General features: G+C 31.8%; 7 protein-coding genes across 12 annotated transcripts; 4 read left to right on the top strand and 3 right to left on the bottom strand.

Moving 5' to 3' along the window:
- The first annotated feature begins 119 nt into the window (after positions 1-119).
- Positions 120-3,097, top strand: LOC130663746 (cyclin-C). The gene is made up of 4 exons (XM_057463179.1): positions 120-450; positions 525-631; positions 1,188-1,394; positions 1,667-3,097. Exons 1-4 carry the CDS (start codon positions 419-421, stop codon positions 2,119-2,121), a joined length of 801 nt encoding a protein of 266 aa, XP_057319162.1. The 5' UTR covers positions 120-418; the 3' UTR covers positions 2,122-3,097.
- Positions 3,098-3,292: 195 nt separating this feature from the next.
- On the bottom strand, positions 3,293-5,876 carry LOC130663742 (general transcription factor IIH subunit 4). Its single transcript, XM_057463169.1, has 6 exons — positions 5,038-5,876; positions 4,755-4,960; positions 4,375-4,548; positions 3,830-3,916; positions 3,532-3,747; positions 3,293-3,429 (listed from the first exon to the last, which is right to left on the bottom strand). Exons 1-6 carry the CDS (start codon positions 5,671-5,673, stop codon positions 3,348-3,350), a joined length of 1,401 nt encoding a protein of 466 aa, XP_057319152.1. The 5' UTR covers positions 5,674-5,876; the 3' UTR covers positions 3,293-3,347.
- Positions 5,877-7,161: 1,285 nt separating this feature from the next.
- Positions 7,162-12,105, top strand: LOC130663731 (cleavage and polyadenylation specificity factor subunit 1). The gene is made up of 2 exons (XM_057463151.1): positions 7,162-11,107; positions 11,651-12,105. The coding sequence occupies exons 1-2, from the start codon at positions 7,195-7,197 to the stop codon at positions 11,965-11,967; spliced, it is 4,230 nt and encodes a 1,409-aa protein (XP_057319134.1). The 5' UTR covers positions 7,162-7,194; the 3' UTR covers positions 11,968-12,105.
- Positions 12,106-12,162: 57 nt separating this feature from the next.
- Positions 12,163-13,849, top strand: LOC130663734 (dynein regulatory complex protein 8-like). Of its 2 annotated transcripts, none has more exons than XM_057463154.1 (4): positions 12,163-12,315; positions 12,386-12,629; positions 12,880-13,090; positions 13,144-13,264. In XM_057463154.1, coding segments are annotated over exons 1-4 (561 nt in total). In that variant the 5' UTR covers positions 12,163-12,314; the 3' UTR covers positions 13,249-13,264. The 2 variants fall into 2 exon arrangements, with proteins under 2 accessions (XP_057319137.1, XP_057319138.1); XM_057463155.1 differs by lacking the exon at positions 13,144-13,264 and adding an exon at positions 13,595-13,849 and having other exon boundaries at positions 12,167-12,315.
- On the bottom strand, positions 13,240-15,531 carry LOC130663733 (delta(3,5)-Delta(2,4)-dienoyl-CoA isomerase, mitochondrial). Its single transcript, XM_057463153.1, has 6 exons — positions 15,371-15,531; positions 15,077-15,224; positions 14,764-14,980; positions 13,845-14,125; positions 13,644-13,770; positions 13,240-13,515 (listed from the first exon to the last, which is right to left on the bottom strand). The coding sequence occupies exons 1-6, from the start codon at positions 15,414-15,416 to the stop codon at positions 13,417-13,419; spliced, it is 918 nt and encodes a 305-aa protein (XP_057319136.1). The 5' UTR covers positions 15,417-15,531; the 3' UTR covers positions 13,240-13,416.
- A 62-nt stretch (positions 15,532-15,593) lies between these two features.
- Positions 15,594-16,892, top strand: LOC130663732 (distal membrane-arm assembly complex protein 2). The gene has a single exon (XM_057463152.1). It carries the CDS (start codon positions 15,889-15,891, stop codon positions 16,810-16,812), a length of 924 nt encoding a protein of 307 aa, XP_057319135.1. The 5' UTR covers positions 15,594-15,888; the 3' UTR covers positions 16,813-16,892.
- Positions 15,833-18,825, bottom strand: LOC130663735 (U11/U12 small nuclear ribonucleoprotein 25 kDa protein). Of its 5 annotated transcripts, none has more exons than XM_057463157.1 (3): positions 18,313-18,825; positions 17,222-17,563; positions 15,833-17,151 (listed from the first exon to the last, which is right to left on the bottom strand). In XM_057463157.1, exons 2-3 carry the CDS (start codon positions 17,462-17,464, stop codon positions 16,900-16,902), a joined length of 495 nt encoding a protein of 164 aa, XP_057319140.1. In that variant the 5' UTR covers positions 17,465-17,563; positions 18,313-18,825; the 3' UTR covers positions 15,833-16,899. The 5 variants fall into 5 exon arrangements, with proteins under 5 accessions (XP_057319140.1, XP_057319142.1, XP_057319143.1 ...); XM_057463159.1 differs by having other exon boundaries at positions 17,222-17,536; XM_057463160.1 differs by lacking the exon at positions 18,313-18,825 and adding an exon at positions 17,877-18,157 and having other exon boundaries at positions 17,222-17,536.
- Positions 18,826-18,872: the final 47 nt, after the last annotated feature.

Genomic DNA, 18,872 nt, shown 5'->3' with positions numbered 1-18,872 from the left:
GAGTTATGAAATTTGAATTTTCCCGCTTAGAATTATCATGCGCGCGCGCCAACGCACGTGGTCAGTGACCTCTAGTGTTTTTGAATAAAATTAAAAATAAAAACAGCTGATTTGAGTGAAAATAAAGTGACATTAATAGAAATTTGATATTATTTTTTGTAAATAATAATTATAAATTATAATTTATAAATAATTAGTAATTGATAATTAAAATAAACCGCGAGTTAATTGATTTGAGTAAGCAAAAAAAATTGATTACGATTTTTTACTCCAAAATATTTTTGTCGGCTATTTTTTAAAGCTGATTAATAATTAATGAATTAAAAATATTAATTATTTTGTTGATGAAAAATTTTTAAATGGCTCACTGTGATTATTGTTGATAATTATAACTAGTTTGTGGCCGTGTTGATCAACAATGGCTGGAAACTTTTGGCAAAGTTCACATCAGTAAGTTTTAACACCGTACATTTAAATTACATTATTATTGTAGTTCTTATTACTAATTATTACTATTATTTCAGTCAACAATGGCTATTAGACAAACAAGATTTGATTAGAGAACGACAATTCGATCTTACGGTACTCAATGAAGAAGAGTATCAAAAATTATTCATTTTTTTTGCTAATTGTAAGAAAATATTCAAATAATTCATTAGTTTAAAACATCCCTGGTTAAGAATTTCGATTGAGTCCGATTTAAAATTTTGAATGGGATTTAATCGGTTCCAATCGTAAAATAATAATGATCCTGAAGTTAGCAGACATTTAAAAATTTTTGAATTTTCGTATTTCAATAAATCAATTGTAAAAAAATAAAATCCAAATATGCACATGTAGAAAATTTTAAAAACTACAGGTGCAATTTTTTCAAATATTTTTTTTTTATCTTCTATCGTCTAAAAAAAAATCAAAAAATTATTAGACATCTGCTAACTTCAGTATCATAAATAATATTTTTATTTCGCTATTATTTTCCGATTGGAACCGATTCATTTCGATTAAAATTTTGAATAGGATTCAATAGATTTCAAACGGAAAATAATATATTCTTCGGAAATTTCCGATTCACTCCAATAGGATTCAATGGAAAATTTCCGATCAAATCTTATTGAAGTGAATCGGATTTCTCAACCAGGGAAATTAATAAAATAATTAAATTATTATTATTAAAAAATTTTTTTTAGTGATTCAAGTACTTGGAGAACAATTAAAATTACGTCAACAAGTGATAGCAACAGCAACAGTTTATTTCAAACGTTTTTACGCAAGAAATAGTTTAAAATGTATTGATCCTTTATTGTTGGCGCCAACTTCGGTATTTTTAGCATCTAAAGTTGAAGAGTTTGGTGTTATTTCAAATACACGTTTAATAACAACATGTCAAACTGTTGGTAAGTATTCAAAAAATACTGACTCCTCTCTACCTCTGTCAAAATATATCAGGTAAAATATCTCAGTCACTAATGTCTCACTATAAAAATATCAACTTACGTCACTATCGAATGTAAAATTGAGATATCAGTGACTGAGATGTAATTTCTGATAAAATGAGGGAGCCTAAAAAAATTTATTAACACGACCATCAATATTTACTGAAGTATTTAAAATTTGCTCGACTGTTATGGAAGTAAACTTTATAATAAATAGAATAAAATTATTGCAGTAAAAAATAAATTTAACTACGCCTACACTCAAGAGTTTCCATACCGCACAAATCACATTCTGGAGTGTGAATTTTATCTTCTAGAACATCTGGACTGCTGTTTGATAGTTTACCAACCGTATCGACCTCTTCTGACTTTGATCCAAGACGTTGGACCCGACGATCAATTACTTACTCTGGCTTGGAGAATCATCAATGACAGTCTGAGAACTGATGTATGTCTTCTGTACCCTCCTTATCAAATAGCTATCGGATGCTTGCAAATTGCATGCGTGATACTGCAGAAAGACTTGAAGTCGTGGTTCGCTGAACTGAATGCCGACATGGAGAAAATTCAAGAAATAGCTCGTTATATCATAAACCTATATGAGCTATGGAAAACATATGATGAGAAAAAAGAGATTCAGGGCTTACTTGCTAAAATGCCAAAACCTAAAGCCGCACCGCAACGCTGACATGACGATGAATTCGGCATTTATGAATCCACATAAACGTCATTCAGATATATATTTATCATTATTATTTAATAAAAATTAACTTACGCATCCGTCATGTTAATCATTGTCATATAAAATAAGTTAATATGTTATAAGTAGACATGTCAATCAATTTTTTGCTCCGTAACTATTAATCTCCGAAAAAAAATTACACGAAAAATATTTTTTTTCATACCAGCATTGAAATTCAAAGTTTCAGTGTCTCTACAGCCAGTCGAAAGAAGTGACTTTCAGTCCGATGTTGCGAATTAATATTAGCAAACGCGTAATTGTAAATGTAAATGACTTCAGTCAGCGGGAAGAAACATGCGTTTACAAACAAACAAATAAAGTTTCTGCCCGTTGACTGAAGACTTTCGCAATTTAAACTCTGATACGTCATTTTTTTAATAGTAATTTCAGACCATTAATTTTGTTTACGTAAATGACAGTTCTGACTGTAATTAAGTTTCATAAAAATTAGTGTCAATAATAAATAGAATTTATAGTTTCTGCTTAATTATAAATTGCAAATGACAATTTACGCTTACGCTCATAGTCGGTCTTAAGTTAATTTGTTTCTGACTGGCTGCTGACACTGAAACTTTGTTCCAATGCAGGTAATCATGGAAAATGTAGTGTGTAACTCAGGATGAAACTTGATTTCCACCTGCGGGTGATGTCAGCCTTCACCCTGGTCTGAAATCGTTTTGTTTCGTCCCTTGTCACACAATATACTCTCTCCAAACAGGATGTTTTGTCTAAAGATCGATCTGTAATTTATCCGGAAATGAATAGTTGGCGGCCTAAATTTCTAAGTATTGATCTTTTTATGTTCTCCCATCTAAAGTAGTTGATGTAATTAATCATACAGTTTTTTAAATTTAAAAAATTAACAATTCGATATTTATTGTTGAGTTGTCACTAGATTAAAGAGATGGAGTGAATAATTAATTGGATACTAGGCCATTAAATTAAATTAAGTTTGAATAATTTCTAATCAATTTAATTAAATAATTACGCATTTAAAATTGAACTGACAAATAATTTTTTTTGTATTTGTCTCAGTGATGTATAATTTGAATTTATAATAATGAAAGATGATCGATGAGGTAATGAATGAATTTATGTATAAAAAATGAAATTTATTTCTAGAATAATATTATTACATTGTAATAATAATTTATATTTACATAAAAAAAAAATTAATTTGAGCCTTTTGAATACCGCTTCCAAAATCTTTTGACATCATCATGGCCGGCTTTGGTAACTACCATTGTTCGTTTTCTGTAATTAAGTTTTTTTACATAATCAGTAATTATAATTATATACTATGACTTTATGAATTCAATGATAATAATAATTTTTGTAAGCAAACAAATAAATAACCTGTCGCTCTGCCAAATAAGTACACCAGTTGACAAAGCGTGATCTCGTAACGTTTCAAAATCAGTTTGTGATAAAAATTGGCTGTATAAAACGCCTTCGCTGAACGTAAACCTGTTTCTCTCGTTCTCCCACAGTTTTATCTGGTCGACAATTGTTGGTGGTAGCGTCGGTGGACCTGCTTCAATCATTTTACCGTGGGCATGTTGACGCAAAAAACTTATTTTTAAAACAAAAACAATATATTTGTAATATTTTATTATTAATAATAAACAATTTTTTTAATTTTATTTAAACGTACCCAATTATTTGAAGTGCTGTTATACCGCTTTTTAAAGCTTGACGTACTGAATCTCGTGTTAGTATCGCGACAACTAAGTTTGGAAACCTAAAAAAGATAAATTTAAAATTTAATATGAAATTTGAGGCCATCCCAAGTAATAATTTTTTTTCAATTCTATATTTCGGGGAAATTTCCTTTCTTCAATTAATGTTTTAATTAATTAATTAAATTTTAATACGCTCATGATGATTGTCATTGAAAATTTTAAAAAAGTGAAAGGCACTGACTGAGAATGCCCTTAATATTGAGTATGAAACCGCCATTATTTTTTATCAGTTTCTTTCTGTTACATACATTGAATTTATTTTAAAAAATTGCATCGGATAAGAGCAGCAGTATCCAATCCCAAACCAGTAGCCAGCCACTTCATGTTAAATTGTATCTATACATATTTTGAGCCAATGTTAAAGTATATGACCGGCTGGCTACTGATTAGGGGCTAAATGCTGGTGCTCTTACCCTACGAAAGATGTAGTTTTAATTAAAAATAATAAATACATTACCTGTACAACATTTCACAAAAAAGACCTAACAAAGCAACTTGTAAACTCGAACAAGTGTAAGCATACACCCTGTAATTTGTTTCAACGACAATGTATCCTTCTTTTTCAATATCTCTAGCCAGCGGCTTACTTTGACCTGTTGCAATATTCAGAGCCAAACGCGTTGGATAAAATCTATAATAAAATATAATACAAATAGTATTTACAGAATTTTATTCATCGTAAGGTGAGACCCAGTATCCGACCAGGGAACTAGACCCGATCACTCATGTATTTGTAAATTTGTCTAAATATAGACACAAATACATGAGTGATCGGGTACTGGGTCTCTTATCAAATGGTAATAATTTTTTAGTATGAGTGATTAATTAAAAAAATACCTTCCAGCTTTTCTTTTACGCTGGTAAACAAGTCCGAACTCTCGAAGATGCTGCAAGAAAGTCAACAGTCCTTCCGACATACCCTCTGTGCTGTAATCTTTACCAAGTGTAGAAAAATTCAATTGAAATAAAAATGTCAAACATTCTACGAGATCAAGGCCTCTTGCTTCGATGGTGTCCAAGTATTGGAGTATAAAATACCAAACCTAGACATTTAAAATGTTAATGCAATCAATGATTGATTGATGCAAAAAAATATATGACTGTTAAAACAAAAGGTTACTTGTGATGCTGTATCTAGAAGCAGGAATTGAAAACCAGCTTGAGTGATAACTGGACTACCATCCTCTTCATCTCTTTTCATGAGTCCGGCGTGAAGTAAAATTCTAACAGCATCAGCAGAAATTCCTTCCTGCTGCTGGGATCCTACCATGTAGTGCAAGACACATTCCCATCTCTCTAAAGCATACGAATCTAAAAAGGCCACATCTCTGGGCTTGTTATCAGTCTCCATTTGATTGGACATTGTCCAAGGTTTCCCGCCACCCAATAAAACAATTTTTAAATTTTTTTTAAACGTTGAATTCAACGTCCATCCTGGTAAACCACCAGGTATTGAAGCTTCTTTCCATACATTTAATTCGTTGAGGACTTGCACAACTCGCTGGTGTTCATCAGAATGAAGTTTTGAGCACCACGATGCTATAACTGCTTGGGGCACCGGTTGCTCGACGAACAATAATCTCATGACGTAGTGCCTCGCTATCTCTGGAAGTTCTCGGAACACTGCTAGACATATTGGCGGATTGTGATAAAGTTTATTTAGTACTTCTGGAGGTCTGCTTTTTAAATATTCATGCAAATCTTTGCACTGCAGACCCGAAGGACGCAAAAGATTCGGACCGCTCTGTGATGACATGCTGATAATTCGAATTTCCTATTATTATTTTACTTATTATTTTAATTTCGTTCGCTGTTTGCACATAATTCAATAACGACTTTTACTCAGCACATAAAAAACTTTTAAATTTATTAACAATAAATTAATTTTATGAATGAGTTTTTTGTTTACTTTCACAGCTTAGTGTTGACTTCCAGGTTTCTCATTATCCTAAAGGCCGAAATCCGCCGAATGATATAATTCTTACCTTCAATCAGTAATCAGTAAAAAAATTATATTGAAATTAAGCAGAAGATGGCGGTGTGAGGTCTTGACCAAACAGTTTCCTGAAGTCAGAATGAGTGTGAATGGCAGACATGAGACAAATTTAAAATTATTAATGAATAGAGTAAATAATTAATAAATATAAATTTGAAAAAATGCGCATTTGAAAAATTTTGAAATTGATAAGTGCATTTTTCATAAATGTTATTTAATTAATGACAAAATTATTAAAAATGTAAAGAAATAAATTTTTTTTACTTCATATTTTCAATACAAAAATAAAATTTTTACCCATTTTTTGAATTTTTATTTTTGCTCAGAATTTCAACATTCTGAAATTAGCTGACGTCTAATAATTTTTTGAATTTTCTAAAAACGATAAATGAAAAAAAATTCGACGTATAATTTTTTTAATTCTCTACATGTGCATATATTTAATTTTTTTGTTTAAATTCAAATTCGTGTTGAATTAAAACTCGAAAATTGTTGTCTGCTGACTTATAGTGAATGTAGCAGACAGACAAATTTAAAACTATAAATAAATGGAGTAAATAATTAAAAAAATATCAATTTCTTACGACGTAAAATTTCGTCGTTCCATCGGTGACATGAGAAACCGCCCAAACTCAAGAGTGTGAATAGACACGAGAAAATTTATAAATTTAAATAAATGAAAATAATGAAATTTTAAAAAACGCGCGTGCCGATTCATCGAACTAAACACGAATTTTTTAATTGTTATTTTACTTACATTTTATTTATTTATTCAAAAATTAGAAAAGTTTTCACTTGTCAGTTACGTTCACACTCATCCCTATTCTTAAAAATTACCGCGCGACATTTTGAATTAAAAAACCGCCACTTCTTGAACTTCCTTGTAGTTACGATTTGAAAACGCTTTAATTGTGTAGTGATCATGGTCGTAGTGAAATCATAACAACGTATTTACTTTTATCAGTATCATATTAATATTGACTCAATTAATTAAAATAAACAATCAGTAATTAACAGAAAATCATAAAAAAGTATTTAGAAAAATTTCGTGGTGTAAAAATACTCATACTTCGTTAAATTTAACAAAAACTTATTTCTAACCTCAACTTATGATTAAATAAAATATTTAATCATAAACAAATAAATACAATAATTAATATATATATATATAATATATATAAATATAATTTATATATATATATATATATATATATATATATATATATATATATATAATATTAATAAATATAATAATTATAAATAAATAAATATAATAAAATCATGTATTCTATTTGCAAGACCATACACCCGGCAACTGGAGTCGAGCACTCGATCACGTGTAATTTTTTCAATCGGTCAGAAAAATGCCTCGTGGTAGCCGGTGCGAATGTGATCAGAGTATTCAAACTGATACCGGACATCGATCCTGTGAAAAAGGATAAAATATATGAAACTCGAGCACCAAAAATGAAACTGGAATGTTTGGCCCAGTATACTCTTAATGGGAATATCATGTCACTGCAGGCCGTAACACTAATGGGGTCACAACGTGACTCTTTGCTTCTGAGTACCCGTGACGCGAAGCTGTCAATAGTAGAATACGATCCTGAAACCCATGATCTACGTACGGTATCGCTCCACTACTTTGAAGAAGAAGAAATGAGAGACGGGTGGACAAATCATCACCATATACCCATGGTCCGGGTTGATCCTGAAGGTAGATGTGCTGTCATGTTGGTGTACGGTAGGAAATTAGTCGTCTTGCCGTTCAGAAAAGACCCAACACTTGATGACGGCGATTTACTGGAGAATTCTAAAGTAAATGCTGCCAGTAAAACACCTATTCTTTCATCTTACATGATCGTTTTGAAGACTCTTGATGAAAAAATAGACAATATCATTGATTTACAATTTCTTCATGGGTATTATGAACCCACGCTGCTGATGCTGTATGAGCCAGTAAGAACTTTTGCTGGAAGAATTGCAGTAAGACAAGACACGTGTGCGATGGTCGCAATATCCCTAAACATTCAGGAAAAAGTTCATCCAGTTATTTGGTCTGTTTGTAATTTACCTTTTGATTGTTGTCAGGCTGTTCCTGTGAAGAAACCTCTCGGAGGGACGCTGATAATGGCGGTTAATTCTTTGATCTATCTCAATCAAAGCATCCCACCTTACGGAGTATCGCTAAATAGTCTTGCTGAATGCAGTACTAATTTTCCATTGAAGCCGCAGGAAGGCGTTAAGATGAGTCTGGAAGGCGCGCAAGTTGCTTTTATATCAACAGACCGGCTGGTAATTTCAGTGAAAAGCGGAGAATTGTATGTCTTGTCTTTGTTTGCTGATAGTATGAGATCTGTACGTGGGTTTCATTTTGACAAAGCCGCTGCTAGTGTACTTACGACGTGTGTCTGTTTATGCGAGGAAAGTTATTTGTTTCTTGGTTCACGTTTAGGTAATTCTTTGCTGCTACGGTTCACAGAAAAAGAATCAGAGAACTTGCAAAATTCCGATGACGTTACGATTATAAATGAAAGTGAAGAAGCGCCAGCGAAAAAACAAAATTTTTTGGGCGACTGGATGGCCTCGGATGTGTCGGAAATAAAAGATCCAGAAGAACTTGAAGTATATGGAAATGAAACTCAAACTTCTATGCAAATTACGTCGTATAGTTTTGAAGTATGTGATAGTTTACTTAACATTGGACCATGTGGTAACATTTCAATGGGTGAGACAGCATTTTTATCTCCCGAATTTTCTCAAAATGTTGATGTTGATGTGGAACTTGTTACTACTTCGGGATATGGAAAGAACGGAGCGCTCTGCATACTCCAACGTTCAATAAGACCCCAAGTTATCACGACATTTGAATTACCCGGTTGCCGAGATATGTGGACCGTAATTGGGCCGCCGTCTTATGACCAACAAAACCGAGAAATTGAAATAATTCATAAATTTCTTATTTTAAGTCACAGAGACTCGACAATGATCCTGCAAACTGGACAAGAAATCAACGAAGTTGACCAAAGCGGGTTCAGTACCCAGAGTACGACAGTATTTGCTGGTAATCTTGGCAACAATCGTTACATTGTTCAGGTAAATCCAATGGGAGTTCGTTTAATGCAGGGAACTAATCAAATTCAACATATGCCGCTTGATTTAGGGTGTCCTATTATTTATGCAAGTTGTGCTGATCCCTATGTTGTTTTACTCGCAGAAGATGGACAAGTTATACTGCTAACTCTTCGTGAAGTTCGTGGATCACCTCGACTTCATGCTGATCCAGCGAATTTACTCTTTCGTCCGCAGATTGATACACTCTGTGCTTACAGAGACGTCAGCGGTCTCTTTACGACTCAACTTCCTGACGAGGAGCCAGAAGCTCCAGAAGAAAATAAAGACCCTGAGGATTCATCAGCAGCTATGGTGGTTGACAACGAAGATGATCTACTTTACGGAGATGTTCCTGCATTCCAAATGCCTCCAATTTTGCCTGTCAAAGCACCCGAAGCACCAACTAAAAAAAATCCATGGTGGCAAAAATATATGCAAGACATAAAACCAACATACTGGCTTCTAGTTTACCGGGACAGCGGCACACTAGAAATTTATTCACTGCCAGATTTACATTTGTCTTATTTAATACGTAATTTCGGTCTCGGTCAGTCCGTTTTACACGACAGCATGGAGTCCACGAATATTCTTTCGTCGTCAATAAATGAACTACCAAATCCCGAGTCTCAAGTCCGTGAGATATTGATGGTAGCACTTGGACATCATGGCAATCGGCCGATGCTACTGGTACGTTTGGATAACGAGATACAAATGTATCAGGCATACAGGTATCCAAAGGGTTATCTTAAACTACGTTTTAAAAGACTGGAACACGATATTATTCCCGGACAGACATTTATGAAACCAAAAGAAGAAGATATGAGACACGGTGATGAAATCCGCAGCTCAATGATGAGATACTTCAGCAACATCGCTGGCTACAATGGAGTTTTTCTCTGTGGAGATTATCCTCACTGGATATTTCTAACAAGTCGTGGTGAACTGAGAACACACCCAATGAGTATTGATGGCCCTATAAGATCATTTGCTGCTTTCAATAACGTAAATTGTCCTCAGGGATTTTTGCATTTCAATCGTAAAAATGAGCTGAGGATATGCGTGCTACCAACTCACTTATCTTACGACGCACCCTGGCCTGTAAGAAAAGTTCCTTTACGTTGCACACCCCATTTTGTTACCTATCACGCTGAAAGTAAAACTTATTGTGTCATTACCAGTACATCCGAACCGTTAAAAAGTTACTACAGATTCAATGGCGAGGACAAAGAGTTCACTGAAGAAGAGAGACCTGACAGATTTCTGTATCCTATTCAAGAACAATTCAGTATCGTACTTTTTTCACCGGTGTCTTGGGAAACAATTCCCAATACGAGAATTGAACTAGAGCCATGGGAGCACGTTACGTGTTTGAAAAATGTCGCGCTGGCTTACGAAGGAACCAGGTCTGGACTCAAAGGTTACATTGTCTTAGGAACAAATTATAATTACGGAGAAGACATCACCAGTCGTGGACGCATACTGATATTTGATATCATTGAAGTTGTACCTGAACCCGGACAACCTCTCACTAAAAATAGATTCAAACGAATTTACGCAAAAGAACAAAAAGGTCCGATCACTGCCATCACTCAGGTTTCAGGTTTTCTGGTCTCAGCAGTAGGGCAGAAGATTTACATATGGCAGCTTAAGGAAAGTGATCTGATTGGAGTTGCATTCATCGATACCCAAATATACATTCATCAGATGATCAGCATCAAGAGCTTGATAATAATCGCTGATGTCTACAAGTCAATAAGTTTGTTGAGGTTCCAAGAGGAGTATCGGACACTGTCATTAGTCAGCAGAGATTTCCGTCCTGCTGAAATTTTCTCACTTGAGTATTTGATCGACAATACCAACCTCGGGTTCTTGGTTTCCGATGGAGAAAATAATTTAGCATTATTTATGTACCAACCAGAGTCTAGGGAAAGTCTTGGCGGACAAAAACTAATCAGAAAAGCAGACTTTCATCTCGGACAAAAAGTAAACACATTTTTCAGAATTAAATGCAGGACAACGGACATAGCTGGCCAGAAAAAAGAATTTGCTGGTGCTGAGAATAGACATGTTACTATGTTTGGTAAGTATTTTAGTATATTTATACACTAGTCAAAAATTAAGGGATAGTAAAAAAATTTTAATCGGCAGTAACTCGGAGGAAAATGCTCGTACAAAAAAACAATAGGATGTAAATTGTAGCTTCAAGTGTCTAGTTTTGAGATCTGATGTTTAAACTTTTTTATCATGCATAGTTTCGGAGTAATTTTAAGAAGACCAACGACAAAAAATTTTCAAAATTTTTGCTCGTCTTAAAAATGGTCTACGGGCTTCAATAAATTTTTTTTTATTTTTATAATTTTGCCATGAAACTCTTGGGTAATTTACTGCCCTATAATTTGCGGTAATTAAAAAGTCTACGATTTGGCGCGAAGTCATCACCAATCAAAGGAAAAAAATTTGTTCTGACTTCGACAATAAATAACTCGGGAAATGATGATCGTACAGGGAACGGAGGGTTTTGAAAACTTGATATTTTTTGAATATCCCTTAATTTTTGTGACTAGTGTATTTATATTTCTATGATTCATTAATTTTTTATTAATAATTAATTTTTTATTCACAGCTACACTAGACGGCGCTCTTGGATACGTTCTTCCAGTGCCGGAAAAAGCCTACAGACATTTATTGATGTTACAAAACGTCCTGGTGACTCATATACAACACACTGGTGCATTAAATCCAAAATCTTTTCGTACTTACAAAAGTTACGTACGAATGCAAGGGAATCCAGCACGTGGTATAATTGATGGTGATCTCGTTTGGAAATATCTACAACTTCCAAATAATGAGAAAGCAGAAATAGCTAAAAAAATTGGCACACGTATGCCAGAAGTGATTGAAGATATTCTTGAAATAGACCGACAAACTGCGCATTTTTAATTTTAAGCGTCAATTGTTTTATTAACAAACGATAAATAATTTTATTTATAATTATTGTAATTAAACGTATCAAATAAATTTCTCATAGTATTTTTATATTTAATTATAAGTACTAGGAAATAAAGTGTAAAATACTAGTGATAAGTTAATAAAATTCTTAAATAATTAAAATTTAGTTAATGGTATTAATTTAAATTAAATATATTTATTATTTGAATATGAATTTGTTGAAATAAAAATATTGACGTTATTCCCCAAAGTATGATATCGATTTAACAAATTTGTTTACCAGCAAGATTATTTTTGAAGCTGTCTTTTGATCAGTCCGATTATAAAAGATTTAAAAAAGTAATTAAAAATATTTATGTTTATTTAAAATTATATATATAATTAATGATTTAATATTTTATTGAACCAGTGACAGGATCATTGGAGCCGACGTTGTTAGAAAAAAGGATTTCAGATGCATTTGATGTGTTTGATAATGCAAGAAGTCACGAAGTTGATGTTAGAGAACTGGGAACGATAATAAGATCTCTAGGATGTGTAATAAGTGAAGCTGAGCTTCAAGAGATCCAAGTTGAAGTTGAAGATGTGGAAAATAATTGCGTTACTCAAGAAAGATTTGTCGAGTATATGTCCAAGGCGATATGTGAACAAAAGTTAATATTTTTTTTTTATAAATAAATTATTAATGATACTGAAGTTAGCTGACATCTAATAATTTTTTGATTGTTTTTAAAAATGCTTTAAAAAAAAAATATTTTGGAAAATTACACCTATAGCTTTTTTAATTCTCTACGTGTGCATATTTTTGGTTTTTTTTTTTTTTAATTAAATTGTTGAAAAAGATCCGAAAATTGTTAGTTGTCTGCTATATGCTAACTTAAGGATCATAGTAATTTTTGATAGATTCAAGCCAGCAGATCCTGAAGATCTACTACAGGCATTCCAGCTTCTTGACCCAGACAATCATGGGTACATAATGCGTAGTGACATGGAAAAAGCACTGATGGAAATTGGAGAACCTTTTACTAAAGAAGAGATTGATGAAATGATGTCAGTTGCTTGCGATCCGACGACAAATAAAATAAACTACGAGCATTACATTAATTCGCTTATTGTGAGTTTCTTTTTTTTAACTATTGGGTATTAGTACTTATTTTATTTCGTTAGATTGTCCTGCCTGATGATAAAAATATTTATAAAATCGCTCAACTATCGGAAGCTAACAATCCAAAGATTCAAATTAAACCCTCGTTATTAAATGACTTTATTTAGATAAAAAAATCAACAAGTATAAGTTTTTATTTTAAATTTATAAAAGTATTAAAAAGGTATACTATATATAAATTCTTTTAACATTTAGAAATATATCTTTAAAAAATATACGAATTTTCAGTCAATAAAAATTTTGAATATCTTCCCAATAAATCTTTAAATTTATTTTTATAATTTTGAAAACACTGCGGGCTCTCCTTTAGTTGCTTGAGCAACTGCAGCATTTATAAAATCTTCACTTTGTAACATCGTTTGATTAAGTCCTCTCTGTAAAAGTAATTAATATAACTTATTCTTATTTTTTAATTAATTACGATCAATAATTAAGAAGATTTTTTAATTACAGGTCGATGACTAAACCACCAAAGATTGATAAAAAGAATAAATAAACTTACGACGTAATCTAAGCCTTCTTGAATTTGATGATCTCTAGAATATATTATTGTCTTTTTAGTTGTTTGGACGGCTACTGGACTTTTCTTCGAAATTTCTTCAGCAACAGCAAGAGATTCTTTGAACAACCTTAGAAAAAAAGTAAAAATTACTATCATGAAAATTTATTATCCGTCAATGATGACAATAAAATATAAACATACGTTTCGTCATCTTTGAATAATCGATTGACCAGTCCACACTGCAAAGCTTCATCAGCTTGCATTCTACGAGCAGTGAATGCCATTTCTCGTACCAAACTTTCAGAGCCGATGATTTTTGAAAACCACTGGAGAGCTCCAACATCAGCAGCCATTCCAATATCAACTTCTTTTAAAGAGAACCAGGCATTTGAAGAGCAGTAACGAATGTCAGCACCACAAATCATATTAAATCCACCACCAACACATGCTCCATGAATAGCAGCAATTACGGGTTTCTGGCACTTTTTTAATTATTTTTTGTCATCAGTAAATAAATATTTAAAATAAGGGTTTAAATTTAAAAATCATTTTCATGATACCAGCATCGAAACTTGTTTCAGTGTCTCTACAGTCAGTCGAAAGAAGCGAATTTCAGTCCAATGTCACGAATTAATATCAGCAAACGCATAAATTGTGAAGACCTTCAGTAAGTGGGCAAGAACCAACTTGTTTCGTCCCTTGGAAACAAACAAACAAAGTTTCTGCCCGCTGACTGAAGGCTTTCGCAATTTAAACTCTGATACGTCATTTTTTTAATAGTAATTTCAGACGATTAATTTTGTTTACGTGAATGACAGTTCTGACTGTGATTAAGTTTCATAAAAATTAGTGTGAGTAATAAATATAATTTATAGTTTCTGCTTAATTATAAATTGCAAATGACAATTTACGCTTACGCTAATAGTCGGTCTTAAATTAACTTGTTTCTGACTGGCTGCTGACACTGAAACTTTGTTCCAATGCAGGTAATCATAAAAAATCTAGTGTGTAACTCAGGATAAAACACGATTTCCACCTGCGGGTGATTCCAACTTCACCCTGGTCTGAAATCGTTTTGTTTTATCCCTTGTCACACAATATACTATCAAATTTTCATTACTTTTTCAATAGACAGAAAAGAATCCTGATACTGTTTTATTTTTTTCTCCAATGCTCTACTTTTTCTAGCCACATCATCATGCTCAGCTAGCATTGACCCCATACTCATTGCATCTTGCAAATCAATCCCTGAACAAAAAGCTTTTCCAGCTCCTGTCAGTACGATGACACGACATTCTGGAGAACTGTCAAGTTCTTGAAAACATTTACCAATTTCTCTGTCAATTACAAAAGAAAATTTTTCTTCCAATTAATTAATCCATTCATTAACTTCACAAATGATTTAAATAATTATTTGAAAATTATTATCTTACTCCCACATAGTATTGTTGAGTGCATTCAATTTTTTCGGCCGATTCAATTCAACTTTATAGACATATTCTTTAGGACTTGACACAGAAAGTGTTTCAAAATTAAACGACTTCATGTCTGATGCTGCCCTGATACTCCGAAAGCCACCAACTTATGTAACAATATTTGTTATTAACAATTTTACATCATGAATGTAAACATCCTTGATAAGTAAACAACCGACATATTGCTTTTATAATAAACAACTAAACAAACAAACAAATAAATAATTAATTATTATGAGTAATAAATTTTACCTTTAATTGATGAATGTAATAAATTAATAAACTTTGATGTAATCATGATAAATTTTTTTTTTTCAAATAATTTGTCTTCAGTTCCAGCAAATGCGATTTCTTTGACGGTCCAAAGTCTTTTAATTCTAAATTATTAAATAAAAATATAAAAATACGTCAACAAAAATTAATTTGTCGGTAACATCATTTTCTCAAAGATGAATTATCATTTGAACGTGAAAGAAAATCCTAACCTGTTTTAAAACAAAAGTTTGTCAGAATTACAACTTAGTCAATAATAAAAACAATCGATTATTTTTAATTTATTTAAACAATTAAATTTGAATTATTAGTTTGTAATTAATAATGACACTGAAGTTAGCGGAGGTCTGATAATTTTTGAATTTTTTAAAAAATTGCAAATCATAGAAAAAAGATTTCAAAAAATTGCACCTATAGATTTTGCAATTTTCTGCGTGCATATTTTTAGTTTTTTTCTTTTTGTAATTTGTGGAAAAAAAAACTGATTATTAATAAACATGTTTTTAAATAAAGTGGTGACTAAAGTACGCGGATCCGCGGTAAATTCATTACAAATATTTAAGCGACTTGCAACGCACCACCCAGATCATTACAAGAGTCCAGAAGCACTTCAACGAGAAGAAGAGGAGTCTGATGTACCAAGAGAACGACGTACATTAAAAAAATGGCGACGAATGCCGGGTGAATCACCTATAGGCGAATCATTTCTGGGTATGTTCAATAATCAGGCGGACAGAGATGATGCTGGAGGTTTTATTTTCCGAGGAAAAACTTTCAACCCCACAGACTTTAGACACTGGTATAAAATACGTCAGTATGAGTACTTGCAGTTTGATCAAAAGTATCTTACTGACCGTAATCAAGCATTGGGTAATGACTTAGCCGCAGTACATTTCGTTGTTTATAGAAAAGGTAAAATCCGTAAAAAAGGTGAGACCGAGATGTGGGACATCTCCGACATGATCAAGATACCAAATTCTTACCAACGCGATTGGTATGTTGAGGAAATAGATGTCAGTAATACTACAATTGTTTACGAAGGTATTGAAAATTTCAAACATCTGAAATGGCTCAGACGACTGACATTTAAAAACTGCAAGTACTTTGATGACTGGTGCCTAGACAGAGTTGTCGGTTTGTGTCCAACTGTTGAGTACTTGGATATTTCCGAGTGCGAAAAAGTAACAGAACGCGGTCTAGAAGCTCTCTACAGAGCATGGAATTTAAAAGATTTAATTGTCACTGATTACTCTGACAGTCCAGCGTTTGAATTGACGTGTATGATGATCGAAGACTGTCTACCAAATTTGAAAATTCATATAACGAAAGCACCCAAGAAAGAATCTGAGGAAAATAAAAATCCTGAAGATAAAGAGCAGGAAGAAATGCAAGAAAAAGAAGCTGTTCAAAATAAAAATTAATTCATATTTTTTAAACACTAGTTATAGATCTGTGTATATATATATTAAGTATTATAAATACAATGGAAATGTTAATTTAATTATTTACTATGCATTAAGTACTTTATTTTTTTCTCTGCGTTTTTTTACGTAGTGTAATTCAACTTTATTAGTGATACCGTAATTTTTGATATTTTCTCTGTCGTTATTTAAGGAGATTCCACCGAAGCACAAGTCATATTTTTTCCACACGTGCTTCCAGCTTATTTTCTTCTCTACTCGTTCTCGGTGAAGGGCCAGCGTTGTTTGTCTTCTTATTGCTTTTTTTAAATCGAGTACTGTGGTGTTGTTTGGCGAAACCTGTAAAAAAAAATAATTAACACTGATAATTAACGTAAGTACATGTCAAGTTTTATTGCTGAATAATTACCACAATAGATAGACGAGGTAATTCACCCCGATTTAAATACAATGTGATGGCTTGTCCTTGAGCGACTGCTGTCTGAGATTTTAATTCTTCGATAGTTACGTCCGAAGGTAGTCCAGAAAAAAGTGGATCACTTTCAATTATTTTATCAATTGCTTCTTGAGTCAATTTTACCAGCTCTTCATGACTGAATTGTACTTCATTTTTTTCCCCTGATTCTTCATTTGAATTTTTTTCTTCATCCATTTTATTTTAATTGTTTATTATAATTATTGTTAATAATAATAACTACCGGTTAAATTTACATGTGGCTGTCACCTAGTGTATATATGAAGCGTTTTTAACCTAAAATTATTCTTTTACAAAATATATCATTCAATTTATAAAAAAAAAATAATAAGGTATCGTAGGATTTTAATTTAAAAAAAAAAATTGTTTTTTTTTTTAAATTCGAGTTTCAGAATAAAAAAAAATTATGAGTGAATGCAACTGACAAGGAAATTTTTAAAATTTTTGAATAAATGAACAAAATCTGAGGAACAAAAATTCAAAAATCAGTACGCGCATTTTTTAAAATTTCATTATTTTATTTATTTATTTAAAATTTAAAAAATGTCTGCTACATTCACTCAAAAAATTTAAATTAAATTAATCGTACGTCAGATGACGACACATGTACGTTAAGAATTCGAGCAGATTCTCGAATCCTTTGTTCCAAATGTGTATCCTTGATAAAACTTGATCCTCAATGTCCTTTGTTACAAAATTTCATTTAAAACCCGCCCATTAAAAAAAAAACCCATTAAATTTTATTATAAAAAAAAAAACATTTATCATAAACTTGTTATATTTTCATGTCGATACAATAAACAAATATACTTAATTACTTAATTTACATTAAATTAAAATAATTATCTTGGATAATTACATCTAATTACTCTTAAAAAAAAAAACAATTAAAAATCCAAAGTAAGTAATCAGTTCTCATTAATCATCATATCAAGTAAAAATAATAATAAAAAAAAACAATTTCATTCATTAAATAAATTAATAAATAAAATCAACGTAATAATTTATTATTTTCTTATGATTACCATATTATGAATGAACACACGATAAAATGACTCTATCGTATCACGATGGCGCTGATTGAGTATCAATTTCATTACACATAAATAAATAACAAATCTACGCATACTCACGTTAATACACTCAAACAAACATATATGTATATATATATATATATGATATAAATAAACACACATACATATATTTACCTATGTATACATCCATACTTACATACATTTATCTAAACACATACATTATAGCAGCTATCAGGTGAAAATGATGACGTTTGACACCGCATCGACACAAATTGTACACAAGCGCCTTAATCATCCTACTTTATCTAACTCTATACTACAGTTAAATATCAATAACCATAATACAAACATACATAAATAAGTATACTTAAAAATAATAAAATAAAAAATAAATAATAAACAATTTAAATACCACAATCTCTAGCAATAAATTTGTGACAGTGACCCAGTCTTTAATAAATTCAAATAATAATCAAATTTAAATTTAAATTTGAATTTAAATTTATCAAATCTCCTTACTAATAATTACATATAATACTGTAGACATTACA

This window comes from Microplitis mediator, chromosome 2, assembly GCF_029852145.1.
Source record: "Microplitis mediator isolate UGA2020A chromosome 2, iyMicMedi2.1, whole genome shotgun sequence".
NCBI classification, from domain to species: domain Eukaryota; kingdom Metazoa; phylum Arthropoda; class Insecta; order Hymenoptera; family Braconidae; genus Microplitis; species Microplitis mediator.
The sequence above is the reverse complement of the archived record's forward strand: the minus strand, read 5'-3'. Positions and strand labels throughout refer to the sequence as shown.

Excerpts from the sequence above, each read along its gene's own strand:
- LOC130663746 (XM_057463179.1), top strand. The coding sequence starts at position 419 with ATGGCTGGAAACTTTTGGCAAAGTTCACATCA. Across the intron at positions 451-524 it reads TTTTGGCAAAGTTCACATCA|TCAACAATGGCTATTAGACA; the intron begins GTAAGTTTTAAC and ends CTATTATTTCAG. Across the intron at positions 632-1,187 it reads ATTCATTTTTTTTGCTAATT|TGATTCAAGTACTTGGAGAA; the intron begins GTAAGAAAATAT and ends AATTTTTTTTAG.
- LOC130663742 (XM_057463169.1), bottom strand. The coding sequence starts at position 5,673 with ATGTCATCACAGAGCGGTCCGAATCTTTTGCGTCCTTCGGGTCTGCAG. Across the intron at positions 4,961-5,037 it reads TTCTAGATACAGCATCACAA|GTTTGGTATTTTATACTCCA; the intron begins GTAACCTTTTGT and ends TTAAATGTCTAG. Across the intron at positions 4,549-4,754 it reads CGTAAAAGAAAAGCTGGAAG|ATTTTATCCAACGCGTTTGG; the intron begins GTATTTTTTTAA and ends ATTTTATTATAG.
- LOC130663731 (XM_057463151.1), top strand. The coding sequence starts at position 7,195 with ATGTATTCTATTTGCAAGACCATACACCCGGCAACTGGAGTCGAGCAC. Across the intron at positions 11,108-11,650 it reads TAGACATGTTACTATGTTTG|CTACACTAGACGGCGCTCTT; the intron begins GTAAGTATTTTA and ends TTTTATTCACAG.
- LOC130663734 (XM_057463154.1), top strand. Across the intron at positions 12,630-12,879 it reads AAGGCGATATGTGAACAAAA|ATTCAAGCCAGCAGATCCTG; the intron begins GTTAATATTTTT and ends AATTTTTGATAG. Across the intron at positions 13,091-13,143 it reads ATTACATTAATTCGCTTATT|ATTGTCCTGCCTGATGATAA; the intron begins GTGAGTTTCTTT and ends TTATTTCGTTAG.
- LOC130663733 (XM_057463153.1), bottom strand. The coding sequence starts at position 15,416 with ATGATTACATCAAAGTTTATTAATTTATTACATTCATCAATTAAAG. Across the intron at positions 15,225-15,370 it reads ATTACATTCATCAATTAAAG|TTGGTGGCTTTCGGAGTATC; the intron begins GTAAAATTTATT and ends TTGTTACATAAG. Across the intron at positions 13,516-13,643 it reads AAGAAGGCTTAGATTACGTC|AGAGGACTTAATCAAACGAT; the intron begins GTAAGTTTATTT and ends TTACTTTTACAG.
- LOC130663732 (XM_057463152.1), top strand. The coding sequence starts at position 15,889 with ATGTTTTTAAATAAAGTGGTGACTAAAGTACGCGGATCCGCGGTAAAT.
- LOC130663735 (XM_057463157.1), bottom strand. The coding sequence starts at position 17,464 with ATGGATGAAGAAAAAAATTCAAATGAAGAATCAGGGGAAAAAAATGAA. Across the intron at positions 17,152-17,221 it reads TACCTCGTCTATCTATTGTG|GTTTCGCCAAACAACACCAC; the intron begins GTAATTATTCAG and ends TTTTTTTTACAG.